Raw genomic sequence first — 24,620 nt, 5'->3', positions numbered from 1 at the left:
TGTTTTTCCCCCTATATATATATATCTATTTTAATTCTCTAGAAAGATTCAGTTGTGGTTGAGGTTTTGTGGGTGGTAGGGACTCATCGTTTCATAGGCTATTCTGCTGGTATATATTTAGTAATTTCTCGTAGCTGGTCCAAGTGAATTTCAAGTATTTATCATCAACTATCAGCACCAGTGAGGAAGCTTAGTTTGGCCATGACTTAGAATGAGCAATTCTTAGTCCCATAACCCTTTTCCACCAACTATCTGTGACTTACTAGTAGATAAATCTTAGGGACTTGTTCAGGGTCATATAGCTATTAAGTATCAAAAGTGGAATATGAACTCAGATCTGGACTCTAAGCCCAGTCACTCTATCCACATTGCTATGCTGCCTCTGGAAGAGGTAAACAATTAACTCAGCTCTGACGCAGGGCTACTGCCTCACTCTCTACTTAGATATGCTCACTACAGGGAGCTGGGCCACACTTTTAACCAGCAGGGTACTCTGGGAGTAATTCATGCCCGTAGGAGTATTCTCACTCCTCCAGGGATGCCAATTTATACAGAATAGGACTTTGTCCAAGAAATAGGGAGTTGGGGTTGATCTTCCATACCCTCCTGGGAATCACTTGGTCCCAGGTATGGTCCCAAACCAGTTGGGCAACATGGTAGGTAGTTAGCTGCGGTATCTCTCTAGCCCCCCAAATATACTGATTACTTCTTGGTGTTGCAGAGCATCTGCCAGTAAATATTTGGAAATTGCCTAGCTGATAGCTGTGCTATGCAGGATGGAATGGAGGAGGGAAACTTGACCTGGGTGGCAGGAGGGAGTCATTTGAATGAAATGATGAAAGTGGTGTTTTGGGATTATTGGCCTGACGGTGGTATGAAGAATGGATTAAAGGAGGAAAAGAGATGGAGGCAGGGAGTTACTTAAAAGACAGTTAAAAGATTGAGCGTGTTGTAGGTATTCAGAGATGCACTGTTAGCATGTTACATTATACAAATCAAGCAAAGATAAATTAGCCTTAGGATGTATTTAAGTATCAAAATATTATTTTTTTTTTTGACACAGAAACCAGAAGGAAGACCTTCATTTGAAGAATTGCTGCACACAATAGATGAACTAGCAGAATGTGAAGAAACTTTTGGAAGATAAATGGTGCTATAACTGGCAGATCCCTAAAGCCAGAGCACAAGGAACAATAGTGCCTTGTGCAGAACTTTTAATTTATTTTGCACATGGATAAACAGCTTATCTGGTTTATTCCAGAAACACTCTAGTCCTTTACTTCAGGAGTCTCCACAGCACCAAAAGCATGGCTTATTCTCTAGTTATGATAACAGCTTCGCAGATAGGAACTACAAACTACAAAAAGTCAAAGACTCACTCTTCTGGGGTGAAGCGTTGCTGTGTCAGTTGGAGGAAGCCAGTGGTGCCAATGGTAACAATGGAGGTTCAGGATCAGACAGGAATAGAAATGGTGCCATGAGCTAGAGGAATGCCCTAGCAGCTTCTCTCCTCATGACTTTCTCAGACCTGGAGCCCAGGGCCTTATCCTGAAAATAGGCATGGAAAGAGGAAAGGGCCCAATTCCTATAAGTCACCATCGTTGGGGTAATTTTCAATATTATTAAGCATTCTTCAATACTTAGGTAATGTTGTGTGGCTGCAAGTAATGGATTAACCCATTCTTCAAAGAATTAATATTGTGTGTAATCTGAATGCAATGGAGGGACACATAATAGGCATGTAGACAGCAACATAGTGTGACTGAAGAGTTGTATAGAATGTTTTCAAAGAGATATGAGATTGGAAAAGGCGGTGGACCAGTCATATAGCAAGAGTGAGGAATGGGTAATCTTTACACTCCGTTGGTCTCTTTTCAGTGCCAAGAGGTCTCGAAGAAGGCTATAAAGTGTTGGGTGAGACCCTATGAGAAAATTCAGTGGGAGGATGTGGACTAGAGAGGGACAGGATAAAAGGCACGAATGGGTTGCAGTCTGCACTGTGGAAGGGGCTATCCAAATCAGTAAGATCATAGGTCCGCTGAAGTATTATGTGTTATCACAATCCAAATGATTCACATGCTGTATGTATTGTAAATATATACATATACATAAAGTTATATATTTATAAGAAATGTGAGTTCTCTTGTGATTTAAAACCAAATTAATTTCTTTTTAATTCAGTGCTTTCACTTCTTTTCCCTGTCTCCAAGATGCACCATTTCTCCCTTTTCCCCTGGAAGCACAAGTGAAAGTAGCATTATTAACATCATTGTGGGTTTCCATTCTGGCTAAGCATTGTGAGAGATACAAAGAGATAGAAGACTTGATGATCCCTGCCCTGAAGGGCCTTTCCTTTGTCTCTGCCATCCCTCCTGTTTTCATCCTATATCTTTTCTCCCTTTCACTGCTAAATTCTTACAGTCTTCTACATTTGCTATTTCTGCTTCTTCATTCCACACTCTTAAATCCCTTGCAATCCACTTCCCAACTGAGGCCAAGACTGCCAATGATCTCTTTATTGTTAAAACTGATAGCCTTTTCTCATCTTAATGTTTCCCAGCCTTGTTAACTCTCTGTGAACTAGTCCACCTCTCCCCTCCTCCAGGATACTGTTTTCCTTGATTTCTATGGCATGGTTCTGTCCTATGGTTTTTTCCTACCTATCTGCCTGTGCCTTCTCATTCTCTTTTGTCTGTTTCTCATCCACGTCTTACTCCCGAAGCACAGTTTTAACTTTGGTTTTTGTCCTGAACCCTGTTCTCTTCTCTCTACATTCTCTTCCTTGCTTATCTCATGTGCTCCCTTGAGTTCAATTACCAATTCCAGACAGTTGACATTCTCTCTCTCTCTCTCTCTCACACACACACACACACACACACACACGTCTTTTTTTTTGTTTTTGTTTTTTCGCTTTTTGGTTAAGGCAATTGGGGTTAAGTGACTTGCCCAGGGTCACACAGCTAGAAAGTGTCAAGTGTCTGAGATCACAGTTGAACTCGGGTCCTTCTGACTCCAAGGCCAGAGCTCTATCCACTGCGCCACCTAGCTGCCCCTACACACGTCTATCTAACACTCTCCCTACCCCAGTGTCTCTCCTGAGCTTCAGTCTTCCCCTAATAAAATGTTTGTCTTCTCCTATTAGAATATAAGCCCCTTGGGGCAGCTAGGTGCAAAGTGGATAGAGCACTGACTCAAGTCAGGAGGACCTGAGGTCAAATCTGGCCTCGGACCAAACACTTGACACTTGGCACAAGTCACTTAATCCCAATTGCCTATAAATAAATAATGAAAAAATAATATAAGCCCCTTGAGGGCAGGGAATGTCTTTTGCTTGTGTTTGTATCCTCAGCACTTGGCATATAGTAAATGTGTAATGCTTGTTTCCTTCCTTGCTGTTTTTTTCCCCAGTCCTGTATCACTAGCTGCCTGCTGGTTATCTCCACGTGACTCATCAGTAACTCTCCCAGTCCATAACAGCAGCTTAGGGACCTAATGCTGGTTTTCCCAAAAGAGTAGACAGACCAGTTGTGGATAAAATAATAATAATAATCAAGGTGTGTTTTAACTCAATCAGCAGGCTTATAAAGTGCCTGCTTTGGGACAAGTCTTGTGCTAAGTGCTGGAGATAAAAGGAAAAAAAAAAATGAAATCATCCCTTCTCTCAAACAGCTTACATGCTATCAGTGGAAGGCCCAAGGCCCAAAGAGATATCTAGGACTGAGTGCAAGAGGATGGTCAGAGCAGTCAGTAATATAGCCAAGGAGGCTATATCACAATGGCTCTAACACACTACCTTTTTGCCTTATTTTATATTAATCCTTATATAATCCAGGTCTAGCCAAATTGGACTACTCGTTCCCTGAATTTGACATGCCATGTCCATCCTCATTTTTGCCTTTTGTAGTCCTTAGTTTCCTTCAATACTTAGTTCAGGTATCACTTACTCTCTTGAGCTTTCCCTGACCAGTCCCCCCCACCCTCAACCCTAGCTGCAACACTTTGTCAAGATCTCACTCTCTACTTTGTATCATACTTTTTTTCCCTGTGCATGTCATACTTGCCTAGTAAGTTGTAAGCCCCTTGAGGACATGAACTGTCATATTTTTCTGTGGATTAGCCCCTACAGTTAGGTGTTTAGTAAATGTTGAATTGTTTTGAAAGGTCTGAGTTGTAACTCCTGTTCTGCTGTTTATTATCTGTGTGACCTTGGGGAAGTAATTTAACCCTCCTCAGTTATCTATGAAGTAGATAGAGGGATTTGGAGAGTTCAATTAAAAGATCTCTAGAGACTCATCTAACTCTTAAGCCATTAACTACTCCTGGACTAAACATTTTGAAGGATACTCTGATCTGTCGGATACTCCTAGCGCATGACTGATTTGTGGCTCTAAATGACCACCCTTTGAAACCCAGAATATCATATCATCCAGTTGATATTAAGTAGGCAAGGATAAAAGCTCTACAAGAGTCAGAAAGTGATAGTTATGAATTTGGAGAAAGAGAAGAGAAGCAAAGTATAAAGATGAAGGTCAAAAAGAAAATAACAGGGGCAGCTAGGTGGCGCAATAGATAGAGCACCGGCCCTGGATTCAGGAGACCCTGAGTTCAAATCTGGCCTCAGACACATAACACTCACTAGCTGTGTGACTCTGGGCAAGTCACTTAACCCCAATTGCCTTAAAAAAAAAAGAAAGAAAATAACATGAGTGAGAATTATCATCTGGGGTGAAGGTGTAATCTCTTTTGGGATCTTTTGGGCTACCTCGTCCAACCCCATCATTTTACAGATGACTGCTATGTACTAGTGATCGGCAGCATTCATTTGGCACTCAAAGCAAGTGGAAAGTCTGTATCAGGATGTTCTCTAGCTGTGTTCTTATCTCCCCACCAAAATCACATGCAGTAGCATGTTACTCTACAGTCAGAATCTTAACATGAAACATCATAACAAAGCAGAGGAATCAGGAAGACAGAATCACGAGACTAGAGCAATTTAGAACCGAAAGTGACCTCGGTGATCTAGTGCAGAGTTCTTAACCTCCGTTATGCCATGGACCCCTTTTTTCAGCCTTTGTGAAGCCCAGGGACCCCTCAAACCATGTTTTTAAATGGATAAAATAAGATACATGGGATTACAAAGGAAATCAACTGTATTGAAATACAGTCTCCAAGGTTAAGAACCTTGGATCTAGTCCAACCCCTGCTCAATGTCACACCAGCGGTGAGCAGCAAAAGTGGGATCAAATCAAACTGAGAAAAAAGTATAACGCTTTGACGGTCTGCCTTGCCTGCTGTGTGCTCTGACCACATGTCCCTTTTTGTCTGATATTTATGTGTGGACATGCTGCTTAAAAGGGTCATGCTGTCAGATGCTGGCACCCATACACAGATTCCCGCTGAGGCCTCTGGATTTATATGCATAATGGCTCTTTATTGTTTTGTTCTTTTTTTTTTTTTAAATCTAAAAGCATTTTTGCTTCTCAGGTCTTCCTTTCCCCAGAAACTCAGCTGTCCCTAACTACTGTTTGTGACATTTTTTGTAAATCTCTCTCATATTTCCCTCTACTTCTCTCTTTTCTTCCTCCCTTATTCCTTATGTGTTATTTTCCTCCTTTATTTTCTCCCTTTCATTCAAGGGAATGAAATAAATTTCAGAGGGAAAATGTCAAGTATTAGATGCTAAGTAAAAAGGAAAAAATGTCCTTGTAAAAAGGAAATAAGATAAGCTTCTGATAAAAAGTGGTTTCAAGGCAACCAATAATATGGTTGATGTGATACGATAATATGGTAGAGAGTATAATCCTTATTTATGTTCTTGTACAAATATCTTATTTGTCCAAGTCTAAACTGCCTACAAATAGAATTCAGAATGTTAGCATTGGAAGACACTGAGTTCATCTAACTCAGGAATTCTTAACCTGGGGTCTATAACTTTAAAAAAATATATATTTTTATAGCTGTATTTCAGCATAATTGGTTTCCTTTTTAGTCCTTTGTATTATTTTTTCCAAGACTCTTCTTTTATTAACATGTAAAAATGAAAATTGGCTCTCACATAATTATAATGAAAAATAATAGCTAACATTTATGTAGCCCTTTAAGTTCACAAAGCACTTCCTAGACATTATTTCACTTGATCCTTGTAACAACCTTGTGAGGCAAGTGCTACTATCATCTCCATTTTGCAGAGGAGCAAAGGGAGGTTAAGTGACTTGCCCAACATCACACAGACAGCAAGTATGTGAGGCAGTGTTGAGGTTTAGGGGTGCTGGGACCCCAAAAATCATGACATCAGGTCCTACCTGAATGAGTTTGACCCCAAGCCTTCTTTAAACCAAAGACAAGGTTTGTTAATGATATACCATATTGGCCAGACTCATAAGGACTCCAGGCCTTTGTATTGCTAATACAAGTGGGCCAGATCTTAAGAATCTGAGCACCTTAATGGAGGCCAGATGGACCTCATATGCAGAAGGACTGTGGGAGGGATCTAGCAGTGGCCAAGTAGTCTGGGGTGACTGGAGTTGGGGTCTAAGGAAGATCTAGATGGGAGTGGCCAGTAAGCTGGGGTGACTGTGAGGTAACAGAACGCAAGGGACCTGGACCATGGTAGCCAAGGGAGAATGGAGCCTACATAGGCTTAAGGGTGGGAAGCGGCCTGAGGCCGTAGGGAGGTAAGACAATGGAGGACTAGGCTAGGTCTTTGTTTTTTTTAATTTAAAAAAAAATTATTTATTTTTAGTTTTCAACAATCACTTCCAAAAGCTTTTGAGTTTTAAATTTTCTCCCCCTTCCTCTCCAAGATGGCGCGAAATCTGATATAAGCTCTACATGTAGGCTAGGTCTTTGTATTATTTATTTTTTTTAACATGATTTAAAGGCATGTAGGTGGTATAGATTGGATAGAGTGCTAGACGTGGAGAAAAGAAGACCTGAGTTTAAATCCTACCCCAAATACTAGCTATGTGACCCTGGGCAAGTCACTTAATAGCTGTCTGCCTCAGTTTCTTCCTCTGTAAAATGAGGATAATAATAGCAGCTACCTTCCAGGTTGTGATGAGGATAAAATGAGACAATATTTTTAAAGCATTTTGTAAACCTTAAAGCACTACATAGATTCTAGCTATTATTATTAACAATAAAAATATTCTAAGAAGGGATCTGTAGGCTTCATCAGATTGTTAAAGGATCCAAAACAAAAAGGATTAAGAACGTTTTATCTAATCCAATACCTTCAGGCCATTCAGTGATTTAGTAATGGAACAGAGCATTCAACTCAAGTCTTTTGACTCTAAATCCAAAACTCTTTCCATTTATATTACACCCCTAACTTGAGCTCTCTTTGAAAGGAAAAACATGTAAATATGTGCTGAGAAATAATACTGTATATATGATATGCTTAAGTTTTGAGGAAACCAGATGTGGAGTAAAAGTGAGGTCTCTATTGGGATCAACATACCTCGTCCAACCCTATCGTTTTACAGATGGCTGCCATGTACCAGTGATCAGCAGAATTCATTTGGCATTTGAAGCAAGTGGAAAGTCTGTATCACGATGTTCTGTAGCTATGTTCTTGTCTGCCTACCAAAATCATGAACTCTTGCAGGAACTGGAACTGGAGGGGAGAGGGATGGTGTCTTTCCATTTACTTATTTTTTCTTTTACCTGCAATAAGCTATGTAAGAAAAAAGGATGATAGTAGGTAACATTAGCTAAATGTTTAAAGACTCCTGAGTGAAAACACAGAAAAATGTAAGAAGAAAAAGTGTACTTAAAAGTAATTCCATTTAAATACTAGGCAGGACACAAGAGACAGTTCATGAATTTTAAAATGTAAAGAAAAATGTTCAAGAAAAAAAGAATTTCCCTAATTAACATCTAGACTTGGTCATCACTGCATCCAGGAAGTTTCATTTTTTTGTTTGCATGAGAGTACTTTAAAGAACATGGAATATAAGGTAATCTTTAAATTGAACATAGCTAATATTTTTTCTTTTCTTCCACATTCCTTCTGTTGAACTTTGAGGAAGTATTTATTACCATAAGGAATATTTCTATCATAAAATGTCATTTCATTAGAAAGAAGTCCGGTTAGTTTTTCAATGGAATTGCCTTTCAATACATCTTACCATATTTTATTTTTCAGCGTTTTTACCCAGTGGTCTTTAAATAGCTAGTATTATATATATTTTTTTTTTGTTTCTTAGATTGCTTAGTGAAGGCAAAAGCTAAAATAACAAAATGGGAAAATTTACACAGAATACTAATGAGGAAGTGACTGGAAAGGGAAGAGAAATAGGCATGGCACTAACAGGGATGGTAGGTACAAGCCTGTTGTCCATATTTACATTAGTCATTCTTAAAGGATTCCCCTCATGTTTGTATTCTGATTCTTTTAAGTTAAGTGAATAGAAATTGCTAAGTGTTTTCTCATTTTCTAGAAGCCAATCTCCATATATAACCCTAGAATCTTGTATTGGAAAAGTACCTTTGGGTTTCAATAATTCTAACCCTGTTACTTTACAGATGAGGAAACTGAAACCCAAGGAAATGAAGAGACTTGCTCAAGGAAACACCATACATTAGCATCAGAATGAAGACTAGAACCAGGGTCTGTAAATCTTGGTCCAGTGTTCTTTTCATTATCCCATGCTGTCCTTCAGAGGTCAACAGGGCTCTTTAAGTATTAGACTGAAAAGCAAGGAAGGAAATGGAAGAAAGAAAAGCAGATTGTTTAGTGAAAAGAACTCTGATCTCAGAGTAAAAAACTGGATTCTAGTTCTAGTTCCACCTTAGGCAAATTTCAGTGGGCTGTAGGTTTTTTTTTCTATAAAATGAGAGGATTAGACTAGATCAGGAGTGTTCAACACACTGGCTTCAGCAGTCCCAAGAGCTACCCAAACCAGATTAAAATGTAATTAGGAAATATTTAACAAAATAAAAATACAATAAAACATAGATGACATTGTATTTTGAAACTAATATGTAGCCCACAGGGATCATTATGTATGGGGATTAGGGGTCCCTGTTTCTATTTGAGTTTGACATCATTGGACCAGATTATCTTTACGGTTTGTTTCATCTCCAAAATTTGATTCATTGAGAGGTGTACATTGTGTAGGCTGGGGAAAAGCTAAGGAAACAGATCAAAGTGACCTCTAACTGGAAGGCGAGATGAGTTCATCAGAATTTTCCTTTAGATTCAGGTCTTTAAGGTTTATAGAACCCAGACCTGACTTAGTTTCATTACTTAATGGGTATGCTGTAAGCATGTTGTTAGATTATTTAAAGTTTTTTACTTAAAGAAACTAACACTTCCCCGTTTCATCCTATATCTTGAAACTGTGATGTTGTGGAAAGAGCACTGGAATGGATTTCAGGAGAACTGGTACTTCTACCATTTGTGTGACTTGGGCAAGTCACTTTAGCTCTGTGCCTCATTTCTTCATCTGTCAAATAAGGGGACTGACCTCTGAAGTGCTTTCTAGCTCTTTTATTCTAATGGTCCATGTAGTCCCATTGGATAGTAGGGAGCTATCCACAGTCATTGGAGAACTGAGAAGTATATTGTCCTAGAGATAGAGATATACAGATACAAATTTATTAAACTGTTTTATGTAGACCAGGGATAGGGAACCTCCAGCTTCGAGGCCACATGTGGCCCTCTAAGGTCCTCAAGTGTGGCCCTTTGACTGCATCCAAACTTCACAGATTGAATCCCCTTAATAAAAGGATTTGCTCTGTAAAACTAGGACTCAGTCAAGGACCTAGAAGGCCACATGTGGCCTCAAGGCCGCAGCTTCTCTACCCCTGATGTAGACCATTAAATCATCATCCCTATGCTTTGCATGCATCTACTCTTCTTTGAGGTTTTTACAGCAGGAAGGTAGGTGGGGTTAGTTTTTGCCTGTGACAGACTACTTGAGTGAGCTATGTTTTCAGTTAAAAGGGGGATGTGTGTGTATGGTTCTGTGATTCAGATGTAGCTGAATAACTGAAGACTGGTTTGTGTATGTCTACAAGAAAGCTCAATCAGCAATGATTCTTTCCACCTGTAAGTAAGAAATTTTGCCATTTGTTTTCAATAATGTATATTCACTGATGTATTGGCATGGAGGATTTGTCTTGAGTGGTTGACCAGTGACATGTCAAGGTTAACTCTTGTGTGTGTGTGTGTGTGTATGTGGGAAGGGGGGGGTCAACTAGACTGAACCAGCCTCTAACCTATAGATGGCCAGAGCCAAACAGAACAGGGTAGAGACAAGAGAGTCAGAAATCAAACAAACTTAATTTCAAAGTGAGGGAAATGGCTTGGAAGCAAGGAGGGGATCTAGACACGTTTCAGGGCCCTGCCCCTGCTGGGGGACCCAAAGCAGCGTGGGGATCAATACTTATACTAATGGTTATGCAATGAGGTGTAGCCCTGACAATGAGGGGTAACAGCAACAATGAGACAAGTTTGATTCATAGCAGGACTTCATGACTGGTACACAGGTACTACAGGTGCTTGTCCAAGCACAGAGAACACTTGGTGCTGGTCAAAGCAATGCAATAACTACCTGAAACAATTCTGGGATTTTGCTGTGGCTGAGATCATCCAGAGGGTGAGGGCAAACGCTGTTATGCCAAGCTCAGGGCGCAGCTTGCTTGCTGGGCCTTAGCTCTGGAAAACAGGGTGTCTCCTGATAGTATCTTGACAGTGTATACACATATACACACATGTGTATATTATATAATTTTAACAATCATTTGCCTCTCCATAATCTTAAGGTATTTACTGTTAAAAATCACTGGAGCATCTTAAGGTCCAAATATGTTAGAGAAAAAAATGTTCATTTTTGGAACCATATTTAGTAGAAAGAGGCCTGGAAGTCAAGAGGCTTATTTCCAATCCTGCCTCTCAGTGTGTAACCAGGCCAACTTTCTGCCTTTTTCCCCAGTGTAGAATGGGGCTAATGTACCCAAATGAAGTACACACTCATTGCCTATATCTCAAAGATGTATGAAGAAAACGTAAACCAAGTGAAAGCACCTTGGAAGTACTTGATCTACATAAGGTGGTATTATTATTTAATATTTTATTTTTGCCAAGTGCACATGTGAACATCTTCATTTGCAACATTGATGTGATCCCTATGATAATCAGAATACTTCAAGAATGAGGAAGACATACATTTTTGTTTTAAATTTTCAATTCCTGTATGACCAAGTCTACAGGGCCTAGTTAATAAAAAAATCACAGGCCAACCAACAAGGACAGCCCATAGGGTCACAAGATCCTAGATCAAAGAGATGGAAGGGACCTCAGAAGTTGAACTCCTTTAATTTTGGGGTTCAAGTGAGGAAGCCTGTTGTTCAGTCATTTCAGTTGTGTCTGACTCTTCATGTCCCCGTTTGGGGTTTTCTTAGCAAAGATACTGGAGTGATTTGCTATTTCCTTCTCCAGCTCATTTTCAGATGAGGAAACTGAGGCAAACTGGGTTAAGTCATGCATCTAATAAGTGTCTGAAGCCAGATTTGAACTTGAGAAGATGAGTCTTCCTGATTCCTCCAGGTCTGGCCCTTGATCCACTGCACCACCTAGCTGCCCAGGGAATTTGTGACATAGGCTCATTAATGTAGAGCTGGAAGGCGATAGAGAGCTCAGAGGTTATTCAGTCCAAGCCCCTTGTTTTAGAGATAAGCAAACTGAGTCTCAGAGAGGTTAAATGATTTGCTCAAGGTCAAGTTGAGAGTAAGGTCAGAAACAGAATTTAAATCCCAAAGCTCAGACTCAAAAGCCAGTGCTCCTTGGTGCCTCTCTACTCTTTTGTGACATCATTAAAACTTTATCTCAATTAAAAGATATAGGTTTGAATTGTGGTTCTGCTGTTTACCACTTTTGTGACTTTGGGAAAACAGAGGCTCTCGGGGTCTCTGTTTCCTCTTATGTAAAAAAATGGATTGAACTTTTAGAATCCTTAGGTTCTTTCAAAGTTTCAGCTCTAATAGCACCTCTTTCCTCATCATCCCAGCTGATAGTACCTTCTTTCCCCAAAACTACATTGTATGATTTATAAAATCCAGAGAGCAGCTGAGAGATAGTGGGTAGGGAACTGGTCTCAGCTAGGAAGTTGCTATTGTTCAGTCATTCAGCCCTGTCCAACTCTTCGTGACCCCTCGGACCACAGCACACCAGGCCCTTCTGTCCTTCACTATCTCTCAAAGTCTGTCCAAGTTCATGTTTGTTGCTTCCATGACACTATTCATCTCATCCTCTGCCACTTTTGCCTTCAATCTTTCCCAACATCAAGGTCTTTTCTAATGAGTCCCGTCTTCTCACTATGTGGCCAAAGTATTTAAACTTCAGCTTAAGTATTCACCTTCCAGTGAATACTTGAATTAGTTTCTTTAATTATTGACTGGTTTGATCTCCTTGCTTTCCAAGGGACTCTCAAAAGTCTTCCCTAGCATCACAATTCAAAAGCCTCAATTCTGCGGTGCTCAGCTGTCCTTATAGTCCAACTCTCACAGTCACATGTTGCTACTGGAAAAAACCATAGCTTTGACTTCTGTGAACCTTTGGGAGCCAGGTGATATCCCTGTATTTTAGCATCCTGTCCAGATCTGCTATCGCTTTCCCTCCAAGGAGAAAGCATTCAATTGTCACCTCTGACACATACTGGCTATGTGACCCTAGACCAAGTCATTTAACCTCTCCATGGTCTAGGCAACTCTCTAAGAAGCTAAATTGTAGACAAAGTGCTGACCTGCCCCGGTAGATTGAGTTTCCTCCTTCATTAGGTCAATTAAATCATAGATCTAGTCCTTAACACAGCCTCTCCTTACAGAATGCAAGCGCCTGTAGGGCAGGGAGGATGTTTTTTCTTTCAGTGCCCAGAACCTGACAGGATGCCTGGGATGTGGTAGGCACTTGATAAAAGCTTATGTGATTGATAAGAAGACTGAAGTTTCTTTTCAGCTCTAACCCTACGATCATCCTGTGACCCTGATAGTGAAGTATGACACATAGTGAACGTAATTAATATTATTAATATGTATACCAGCTAGAAAGCACTGTGGATAATGTATTGGACCTGGAGTCAGGAAGTCCCCAATTCAATTCTGGCCTGAGACACTTACTAGCTGTGTGACTCTGGAGGAGTCACTTTTAATCTCTGTTTGCCTCACTTTCTTTATCTGTAAAACGGGGACAATGATCACACCTACCTTCCTGGGTTGTTGTGAGGATAAAATTTTATAATATTTGAAAAGCTCTTTGCAGGCCTTAAAGTGCTATATAAATGCTAGCTATTATTTTTATTAATAACAATAACAAATGGATTGAGGAATAGGTGACTTGTCAGGGATATATTTTTAAATACATTTTTAATTCTGTGGAAAACAGACTTGGTGATCACCCACTATCACCTCCACTTTTTTGATATGATTCTAGGATGAGAAAAAAAGAGTTTCACTTCCGTCATGGGTTACACCTAAATATGACTCCATTTTCTTCTGAATAAAATATATGTTTGTTCCTGTAATGGTACCAAGAAATATTACAGAGATAGCCACTTTTACCACATATACATATTTCCCAACACAAGTGCTGAGTGGTTTTTTGGGGTTTTTCTTTTTTTTTTTTACTGTTTTCAAGGCACCCTGTCAAACTAAGAGAAACTCAAGTCATTGATCCCAGACAGGGAGGCTTTGAAAAGAAAAGGCAACTGTCTATAGGGTATGATTTAAAAGATACTGCCATTAGGCCTTACAAGCCCCAGGTAGTTTTTTCCCTTCCTTGGAGTCACTTTCCTGGGTAAGCCAACTGAGGCTGGGTTTCCAGGTCCAGGTGATCATATTACCTCCAAGGAGAATATTTTCTAACATTCTCATTAGCACGTGAAAAAAAGATTAGTTGTCTTCTTGCTTTCAAGGGAAATGTCCTGGAGCTCTTGAGAGAATAGCAAAGTCAGAGTGGGTGGTAGAAACCAATGGTCTGGGCTTCCAAAGAGGAAAAATAACTGAAAACCCTTGAGGGGATAGTCAAGAAATGTCAGTGTATATGTCTACCCTCACATTAGGGGAGTGGAAGGAGTTCTTCCCTTTTCCACGATTCCATTAATTGTAAGGGAGTTGGGCTACTAGATAATCTGTAATGCTTCTTCCAAGGGTCTAGTAATTTTTACCTAAAAGACAGCGACTTCCTTTTCTGATTTTCAGATTTAGGAAGGAACCTTAGCTGATATATAGTCCAAGTTTCATTTTATGGATGAAATGAAGTCGCAATTAGGCAACCTGTCTACCTCAGGTTACGTTGGCACTTCTTAGTAGAGATGGGATTAGAACTCGTCTGCTAACTTCTTCCAGGGCACTGCCTCCTGGGGCTAGGGCATTAATGAAAAGAGCACTAACCTAGTAGTCAGAAGCCTAGGGGCTTCTTCCAAACTCTAATTCCTAACTCTGTTCTCAGCTATGTGACCTTGGAAAAATGACTTCATCTCTAAGCACCTTAATTCCCACCCTTTTTCAAGAAGGGTAATTTGCCTCTGATGACACCACAGGGTAGAACTTGTGAATAATAGAATTTTCCAGCTGGAAGGGAGCTCAGAGAAAAAAATATATGCAATATACATTAAGAAGGGGAATAGATGAAGACAGGGAGAATAGGAAAGAAGAAACGTCTGGCTTGCACTGGCTGTTTTTTATGAAAGAAATGAATTGTCCTTCCCTAAGTGTAGAGATGATCAGGGTCCCTAGAGCTCAGGGCTGGCCATAGACAGAATAGAGAGTATCTTAAGAAAAGAAAGTCCTTTCAGTGATTTCTCATTCCTTTTTGGAGATTCTCTCAGGTGTCCACAGTCTTCATATAGCTCCCAAATCCCCCAAGGCTCTTCCTACTTAGGGGCCTCATAGACCACCAGACCTGCTCTGTGGTTTGGTAGGTTGCCATATTTTTCTCTTTTCTCTAAGACTTAACTAGCTTTGTGTTTCATTAACCCCTCACCCTATTTTTTGCTAGGTGATATTAGCTCATAATCTCATGTCTGAACTATTGCAATGGCCGGTTGGTTGGGCTCCCTGTCACAAGGCTTTCCTCATTCCGGTTTATCGTCTATTTAGCTGTCAAAGTGATCTTGCTAAAATGCGGGGCTGACCACCATCGAATCCAGATCAATAAACTTTGTCCCTGCATCACACTCCCAACGTGGCTCCCCATCATCTCCAGGATCAAATACAAAAGCCTCTGTTTGGCACTCAAAGCCCTTGAAAACCTGGCTCTTTCCTTCTTTTCCAGCCTTTTTACACCTTATTCCCCTCCATGTACTCTCAATCCAATGACACTGACCTTGCTGTTCCTCAAACAACATACTCCATCTCTCAACACTGGCTTTCCCACATGCCTAGAACTCTCTCCCACCTCATCTCTACTTCTGACTTCTCTGGATTCCTTAAAGTCCTAGACAAAAATCTCACCTTCTTCTACAAGAAGCCTTTCCTGATTCCTTAATTCTAGTGATTATTTCCCATATAGCCCATATATACTTTGTACATAGTTGTTTACATGTTGTCTTTGACATTAGACTGAGTTCCTTGAAAGCAAGAACTGTCTTTTGCTTTCTTTTTATCCCTACTTCTTAGGGCAGTGCCTGGCACATAGTAGGTGCTTAATACATATTTATTGACTGACTGACTGGGTGCTCTAAAGCAGGGGTTGTCCATTGACACATTTCAAAGGATCTGTGAACTTGGACAGGGAAAAAATTACACTTTTATTTTCACTAATCTCTAACTGAAATTTAGCATTTACTTTGATTACTTAAAAACATTATTCTGAGGAAGGGTCCAGAGTTCTCCAGACAGCCAAAGGGGTCCACAACACAAGAAAGATTAAGAACCCCTCCTCCAAATTTTCACTAAGAGTTTGCATTAGGTCACTAAAGGGTTAAATAACTAAGCTAATTCACTGTATTATACCCACCTGTAAAGTGTGATAATGTCATAGGAGTTCTAAAGTTGGAAGGGGCCTACACAGCCTTTTAAAGTCAAATCAGTTAGAACTAGGCCACCTCAGGCATTTCCTCGTCTGAATCACTTGATGTTTGCTCTATAGGCACATTTTTCTTCTCAACTCTCAGACACTTGACACATAGCTGTGTGATCCTAGGCAAGTCACTTAACTCCAATTGCCTTGCTAAATAAATAAATAAGTGAAAAATCCAGATTTAACACATTTTCTTATCTTCATATTTGGTGATTTCTTCAGATCATCATCCCAGTCCCTGAAAATTCTCAGCTGTTTTGCATTCACAATGTCAGGACTCTCCATACTGTCCTTTAGTGGAGTTTCTGTTCATGTTCCGTGGTCTGAGGATGGTTTTTCCATTAAAGGGTTTCCTTTCTGTCCGCCTTTGCTTCACTGTCATGCAACTTGATCTGTTCCAGTTCACTGCTGAACCAGTATAAATATCAGAAAATGTGTCTTTATAACAGAAAATCTTTGTCTACACAAAACAGTAGGATCTGGGTTTGGTTCCTGGGTTTTGGTCAGTCAAGAAGTCTTGTGGTTAATTTAATTATTGCCAAAATTCCTTTAAGTTTAGTTTTTTTTAAATGTCCAGCCTTTCATGAAAATCTCCAAATAGCAATTAACTTATGACCAAATCAGGTTAGAAAAATTTCAGCTGAGGGATTGATTAAAAACAAAACTTTGAGCATCAGCTGGGGAACCAGAATCACAGGAGAAGTTAATGTAACCATTAGCATGTGGGAAACTGAGGGCAGATGGCCAGCCCCGCTCTCAGTAGTGGGGAGGTTTCAGACTGTACTACTGCGTTGAAGAGAATACCATCTCCCACAAGCGCAAGTATTGGTGGGAAAGCAATCACCACTGACAACATCTGGAATCGCTGCTCTCAGATCCTGCTGTCCTCCGGTTCCCTCTAGTGGTGACAAAGGCAGAAAGCAGCCGCCTTGGAAGGTAGAAGGAATGTTAATGGGATCCTTCTGGGATTCGCCTTCTAGAGATGAGAAAGGGATGGAAAAGCTCTTTACAAAGCTTGGGAGGCCTTCCGGGGGAAGAAAATAAATGTTAAGCAAAATGAGATAGGCCTTCTTACCTTTCACCTGCCCAGCCCCAGACATGATAGACAAATCTCTGAGGCTGGGTTAGATTATGGCAGTAAGTATTGCCCTTTCCCTGATTTACCAAGACAAAGTGCACAATGGAACGTGTTTGTTGGAGGATAAGGAGCAGGGCAGCAGGGATTCAGTGCAGGCAGAGGCTGATCAGGCTCCCATCTTGTGGCAAGACAAGGGGGACTGACTGATAAATACCATGCCAATAGTCACGTCTCTCCCTGCTAGATTTTTATTTTCCTTAGGGAAGCTATAGAGCTTCAGCCAAAGTCCAGGCTTTTTTTTTTCTTCTTCCAAAAAACAGAAATAAATGAGCCTTCTGTGAGTGTTAGACTGTCAGATGCATTTGATTAATTTTCTCCTTTAATATCCTATGTATAGAAGCAAGCTCTTTATTATTCCTGCAAATGGAAGATATGGTGAAAATGGCATTGGAAATCTAAAATGGCAGATAATTTAGGGAAATGATATGTGTCTCAGTGAATTTGGGAGACTTATGTTATTAAAAAGTCCCTAGGGCAGCTAGATGGCGCAGTGGGTAGAGAAACCGGCCCTAGATTCAAGAGTACCTGAGTTCAAATCCGGCCTCAGACACATAACACTTACTAACTGTGTGACCCTGGGCAAGTCATTGAACCCCATTGCCTAACCAAAAAAAAAAAAAAAAAAAAAAGCCCCTGCCCTCTTTGTGGTAGCAAAGAACTAGAAACAAAATGGATAATCATTGTAGGAATGTAATGAGATACAGTACTATTGTTTAGTAAGAAATTATAAATATGGAGAATTCAGAAACATTCAGAAGATTTCTATGAATTGATATAGATCAAAGAAAGCAGAACCAGGAGAAAAATCTTCATAGTGACTATAATGACATCAGAACCCAGATCATACCCAGTGTCTAGCCTTGGTTAGCCAGAGAACTGGTGATGAAACGTATTTTCCTCCTGGTGGTGGACTACAGGTATACATTGTTGCTTATGGTGTCATTCAAAGCCATACCATGATGGTTTACTTTAACTGTTTTTCTCCCTCATAAAGGAGGGTTCTTGGGGGAGAGGAAGAGTGTTACTGGTAAATAACACTAATATAAAAAACAAAAAGCATCAATAAGACATTTTTAATTTTTTTAAAATTAATTTACTTTTAGTTTTCAACATTTACTTCCGCAAGATTTTGAGTTCCAAATTTTCTCCCCACCTCATCCCTCCCCCCACCACAAGATGGCATACATTCTGAGTATCCCTTCTCCTAATCTGCTCTCCCTTCTATCTCTCCCCCCTTCTCTTACCCCCTTCCCCTTCAATTTTCCTGCAGGGCGGGATAAATTTCTATACCCCATTTCCTATGTATCTTATTTCCCAGTTGCATGTGAAAACAATTTTTTTTAAACTTTTGTTTTTAAAATTTTGGGTTCCAATAAGACATTTTTAAATGGATGTGTTATAAATCCCAGTAATTAACTTCATATGAAATGTTGCTGCCTTGTGCAATGCTGGCTGAGGAGGGCCTAGAGAGATGGGCACCTTCCCAGCCTTGCCCTGCCCTTAGGACTCCTCTGTTCCTGGCTCTCTCCTTGGAGATACCATCCCTTCTCAGGAAACAAAGCCTCAGCCTAAACTGTATTGACTCAATAGCATTTGCTTTTCACTCACAGGTTAGATGATGCAATTAATAATAATAACAACAACATTTATATAGTACTTACTATGTGCCAGGCGCTGTGCTAAGCACTTTACAATTATCTCATTTTATTCATCAACCCCATGATGTAGGTACTATTGTTATCCCCATTTTACAGAGGAGATAACTGACAAACAGGTTAAATGACTTGCCCAGGGTCACAGAGCTAGTAGGTATTTGAGATTGGATTTGAACTCAGGTTTTCCTGACTCCAAGTGGAGTCTATCCACCACTACTCAATTAAGTGTTTTGATTTCAAAGGTCCTGCCCCTAAAGTACATATGGAAAAGTGTAGGAGAGCGAAGGAGCTTATAACTTATTCTATTTAATTATATTCAGGATCTTTGTACAGGTCACAGGATATGATTTATAGCTGTGCATCGGGGTGACTTCAGGAGTGATGGTGAAGATCCACCTGACATGTCTGAATTCCTCTGTCCTTAAGTCTTTTAAAATGCATAGACCCCTGGCTAGGAGAACACTTTCAACCTTTCTATCAAGTATTCAAGATTTATTGGATAGAGTGATAGAGCTTTCCTTTGGAGCTTTTTAATAGTGCAGAAAAGGAGAGATTGTGGGACAATAGAGAAAGGGGTTTGACTGAGAAGGTCAGGATAGAGAGGGTGTAGTGAGCCAAAGGAAAAACTGCTGTCTTCTTCATTTTGCTTAGGGCCTGGCCCTCAGTTGATGTCTATCAGGACTTGAAATAGACTTGTCTTGTGTGATGCAACATGTGAGAGCCAACTGTCTTATTTCTCTTAATTAAAGTCAATCAGAAAGCATTTATTAAGCTCTTACTCTGTGCTAGGCACTCAGCCAAGTGTTGAGGATACAACAAGGTCACACAGGTAATAAATATCAGAGGTAGGATTTAAACTCAGGCCCTCTGACCCAGTGATTTTTTTTTGTGGTACCACATCTTTAGGTCATGTATATGGAGTCGTCTAATCTTCGGTGAATTTGTCTAAGATACAGAAAGAGCCAACTGTCTTATTTCTCTTAATTGTGTTTTGATCTCTCCCCCATTAGAGGGTAAGTGCCTTAAGAGGAAGTTTAAAGATCTATACCTGAAAGGGTCCTTAGAGATAATCTAGTCCAGCCTCTTTGTTTTGCAAATGGGGAAACTGAGGCCCTCAAAGTCATACTCAGATCCCAGCATTTTTCCATGGTACTGGTTTGTTGTTTTTTTTTTGTTTTGTTTTTGATAGGAGCAATCACATCTCTCTTCTTTAACATATACTCTAGACATTTTTGCACTTTTACTTTGTTATTTACCTTCTGAACAAATATATGTTTAGAAAACTAATTTCTCTTATTGCCTGAAGTCTGGCCTTCTTATTTCAGATAATAGATTTTTTCTTTGAAAAGGGAGTTTAAAGGAATACATGAACTTTTAAATCACCTTTGAGGTGGTTTACCACAAATGCTTTTCTCTGGAAGTACAAGATTCTTGAATTGTGCTACTCTGCCTGGTTAAAAGTCAACCTTACTTTCTGTGGATGGTGCAAAGCTGATGTTAGTCTGTACAACTAGCTGTCCAGAAAGAGAATAAAGAAATTTATGGATAGGTTTATTCAACATACTTCTTGAGTGCCTGCATTACACAAGGCTCTGTGTTCACTGCTATTGAGGATAAGTATATAAGGTATAATTCCTGTTAATCAGTCAATAAACCAGCATTTATTAAGCACCTACTATATGCCAGACACTGTGCTAGAAGAACCTGTGGTCTAGTGGGGGAGACAAGACATGCTTATGGGAAAGATTAAACAGCAATGTAAGGTAATGTTAGGACTGTGCACTGTCTTTTTTTGTTTGTTTTTTTTTTTTATTATGTGAAACATTTCCGTGTTAGTCATTTTGTACACAAAGACTCAAATAAAAGAAAAAAAAAGAAAAAAACTGAAAAATAGCATGCTTCAATTTGTATTCAATCCATATCAGTTCTTTCCCTGGAGACAGATAGTATGCTTCATCATTAGTCCTTTGGGATTGTCTTGGATCATTGTATTGTTGAGAATAGCTAAGTCATTCACAGTTCTTCATTGAACAATATTGCTGTTACTGTGTACAATGTTCTCCTGATTCTGTTCATTTCACTGTGTATCAGTTCATGTAAGTCTTTTCCAGGTTTTTCTGAAATCATCCTGCTTGTCATTTCTTAGGGCACAATAATATTCCTTTACAATCATATACCACAGCTTGTTTAGCCATTCCCCAATTGATGGGAATCTCTTTGATTTCCAATTCTTAGCCACCACAAAAAAAAAAAAAAAGCTGCTATAAATATTTTTGCATTTTGGTCCTTTTCCCTTTTTTTGGATGTCTTTGGGATACAGACCTTGCAGTGGTATTGCTGGATCAAAGGGTATGCACAGTTTTATAGCCCTTTGGGGATAGTTCCAAATTGCTCTCCAGAATGGTTGTATCAGTTCACAGCTCCACCAACACCATGCACTGTCTTAAATGGAATGAATATGGACTCAAATCCATCAGTTACTTGCTATATGACCTTGGGAAATGTACTTCTAACCTATTTGAGACTCAATTTTCTCATTTGTAAATTTTTTTTTAAAGCCAGGTTTGTGATTTCTTACTGAGGGAACTGCTGGTGAGGAAATTGCCTCCAATGTGTCAGGTTACACCTGGATACCTTTTCTGAAACATAGTTTGAGAGTTGCTCAGGGCCCTAAGAAGTTAAATGACTCACCCAGGGTCAGAAGAAGAACCTGTATATATCAGAGACAGGATTGAACTGAAGTCTTCTTTAAAATTTTTTCAAAATTTTATTTTTATTCTAAATTTAATGAACATCAAAAGGGAGGGAACACTTCCATATAAAAAGTGGAATCAGAAGAGGAATCTGTAACACCATGAATCTACTGCACACAGCTTGCTTTTTTCTAAAAAATACATGATAAATTCAAATGTTACCTTCAAAGCTGTTTTGTATTCTATATTTCCCATCGAATTTCCTTCTGTTCCCTTCTGTACATTTTTAAAAACGCTTCAATCAATATGTTTTTGTTTTTGGGTTTTTTTTTTTTTTGGCAACAATATCTTTAGTTCCTACACTCCCCCTTGAAACCCTTACCCCAACAAAAATACCTGGGGCCCTGAGAAGTAAAGTGGGTAAGGTCTAAATGAGAGAATGTATGTGAAACTTTAAAGCCCTATACAAATGTTGGGCGTCATTGTGTCAACACTTTTATTTTATGGAGGAAGAGTACAGAAGTAATTGCTGACTGATTAATTGATTTGTCACACTTATTGTTCTAGATTTACTGTATGTGAATTATGAAGTCCTCTGGCTCTCCCTGAATTCCCTTCTGAGAGAGAGAGCGCCCCAACCGACTACCACCACTGTTGATTTTAGTACATATTTATTGAACACCTGTTAGGGGCTAGGTCTTTGCTAGCTGCTGGGAATACAGAGACAGAACTTACCTTCTGCTGGGTAAACTCCGTATGCATATTGAAGTAAATACAAAATATAGACAAGATAATTTGGTGGGGAGGGCTATGAATACCTCATGGGAATCAGCAAAGGCCTCATAGGTAAAGTAAGAAGTAGATGAGAGTAGGTAAGAGGCAACACTTGAGATGACTTTAGAAGGAAGATGTTTGAGAGCACTTTAGAAGGAAGTTGAAGATCCTCAGAGGCAAAAATAAGGAGGAAGTGTTATTAACACTATGGACTTTATGTACTATGGTTTGCACTGGATAAATATTTATTTGCAGATTGCCTAGAAAAAAAATTGGAGAACCCCAATGACTTTTCACCTGGCAAGAGGAGAGGATTTGGGGAGATAGGTTATCATTTCCATAGTGAGACATGGCCTTGTGGTCTCCCTAGCTGACATCTCTGAGATTAAAATCAGGATTTGAATGCTTTTCTGAGGGGAGGGAGAGGCTACACCTTTTTTTGGAAGGCCAAACAAGTCCAGATACCACCAATAGCCTGGAGAAAAATGTCATCATCAAAGGATGAAAGATAGCATGTTTAGGGTGATAAGGAAAGTGGCTGGTGGGCATAGGAGGAGGGCAAGAATTCTAGCTTTCAATCCCAAGAAAAAAACAGTACATTCTTCCAGGTATCAGGAGCCATTGTGAATGGCTGGCTAGTGACAGGTGGAAAACACCACCCAGGTGATCTCCCCTAACTGAAAAGTCTGAATGGGATGTCCTGTCATATTTTCCATGCCATGTCTATACTGTGTCATGCATCTTCAAGTGGTGTGTGTGTGTGTGTGTGTGTGTGTGTGTGTGTGTCTGTTCACACAAAGGCCATGGTTTGTTTTTGTACAAAATCAACACTGGTATAATAAACTGCCCACACCTCTTCACACATCTGAGGGAAACTTCTCACAGGATGGACCTTCGTGCTAATTGCTCAGAACAAGGGCGATCTCTTCCTCTTTGGTCTACAAAAGACTTCTGATCTCCAGCCACCTCTTCCGCCTTCTTTCTTGCCTCTATCCAACCCCTTCTTTACCTGCAGTCTCTTAGAAATGTCTTCTGAAGTTTCCATTACCACTGAGTCAGTTGGTCAATAGGAATTTTATTAAAGGCCTGCTACCTGCTAGGCACAGGGAACATGAACATAAAAGTGAGATTGGCCCTTCTCTCAAGGATGTTACATTTTAGCGCTCTCTTCTGAACCCTTCTTTTCTTATGAGAGTTTAAAGACGGCCTATTCCCACTAGTCGTCTTTGTTTCTTATTCTACTGCCAGCTCCTAACCACATCTCCTTTTCGTCACTTACCCATCCCAAAATCCTTTGCCAAGACTTTGATTGTGGTCAGCAGTGAAATATAGCCTTTAAGATTCTTCCCTCTTCAGCCCCAAGTACATGTCCCACACCCCAAGTACATCCCCATACAATTATTTTGTAAGCCTAGGCAAATTATCTTTCCGAACTCTCCCCATGTCTCTGCTCCAATCCCTATGCAACTTTCAAATTATGTCCTGTGTCTCGAATCCTGCATGTTTGAGGGTATTAAGACATTATAAGAGGCAACTTGAGCCCAGCTAAGTGGTGCAGTAGATGAGTGCCAGGCCTGGAGTCAGGAAGACTCATCTTCCTGAGTTCACTGACTAGCTGTGTGACCCTGGGCAAGTCACTTAACCCTGTTTGCCTCAGTTTCCTCATCTGAAAAATGAGCTAGAGAAGGAAATGGCAAACCACTCCAGTATCTTTGTCAAGAAGACCCCAAATGGGGTCATGGAGAGTAGGACACGACTGAAAAAGACTGAAGAATAACAACAACAAAGAGGCAGGTTGGTGTAACTGTGGGTGTTAGAGCCAGGAAGACCTCCATCTAATACATATTGGTCGTGTGACCCTGGGCAAGTTATTTCATTGCTCAAAGCTTCAGGCAACTCTCTAAAACAATAACTTTCAGAACAGTTGCTGATCTGGTGCATAGGAGGCACTTAATAAATGTTTATTGGTTAATTGATGGGCTGGGAGAGGAATGGCTACTTCCCTACCTTGAACAACAACAACAACAAAAAAAATTAAGAATAGTTCCTTCCCAATCTGTTTGCCATTCATTTTATATTACATGCCTTCATGTACTCTCTGTTCAAGTCAAACTACCCTGCTAGCTATTCTCAATAGACAATATAGGATCTCTTGCCATTCCTTATGTCTAGAACGCACTCCCAGCTCCCCTCTGCCCCTTGAAATTCCTGCCTTCCTTGAAGAGTCAACCTTCTTCTCTCCACCTCCCCAACTTAACATTCTCTCCCTCTTGAAATGTATATACTTTTAATTTATTTCCTTGGAGCAAAGAAGACCTGAGTTCCAATCCTGCATT

The 24,620-nt window shown here is 39.9% G+C and overlaps 2 protein-coding genes across 9 annotated transcripts in view; both read left to right on the top strand.

The window, feature by feature from the left end:
* Positions 1-2,132, top strand: part of TEC (tec protein tyrosine kinase) — a 116,531-nt gene extending 114,399 nt beyond the window's left edge. For all 8 annotated transcript variants that reach the window (XM_027836514.1, XM_027836509.1, XM_027836512.1 and 5 more), the window contains one exon: positions 1,064-2,132. In XM_027836514.1, coding sequence (XP_027692315.1) covers positions 1,064-1,147 — 84 coding nt within the window. In that variant the 3' untranslated portion in view covers positions 1,148-2,132. The remainder of the gene's footprint in view (positions 1-1,063) is intronic.
* A 7,837-nt stretch (positions 2,133-9,969) lies between these two features.
* The window catches only part of TXK (TXK tyrosine kinase), a 57,488-nt gene continuing 42,837 nt past the window's right edge, over positions 9,970-24,620 (top strand). The window contains exon 1 of the mRNA XM_027836372.1: positions 9,970-10,054. Coding sequence (XP_027692173.1) covers positions 10,039-10,054 — 16 coding nt within the window. The 5' untranslated portion in view covers positions 9,970-10,038. The remainder of the gene's footprint in view (positions 10,055-24,620) is intronic.

The sequence above is a fragment of the Vombatus ursinus genome, unplaced genomic scaffold (assembly GCF_900497805.2).
Source record: "Vombatus ursinus unplaced genomic scaffold, bare-nosed wombat genome assembly UNPS02014818.1, whole genome shotgun sequence".
NCBI lineage: Eukaryota > Metazoa > Chordata > Mammalia > Diprotodontia > Vombatidae > Vombatus > Vombatus ursinus.
This window is presented reverse-complemented; position numbering and strand designations above follow the sequence as displayed.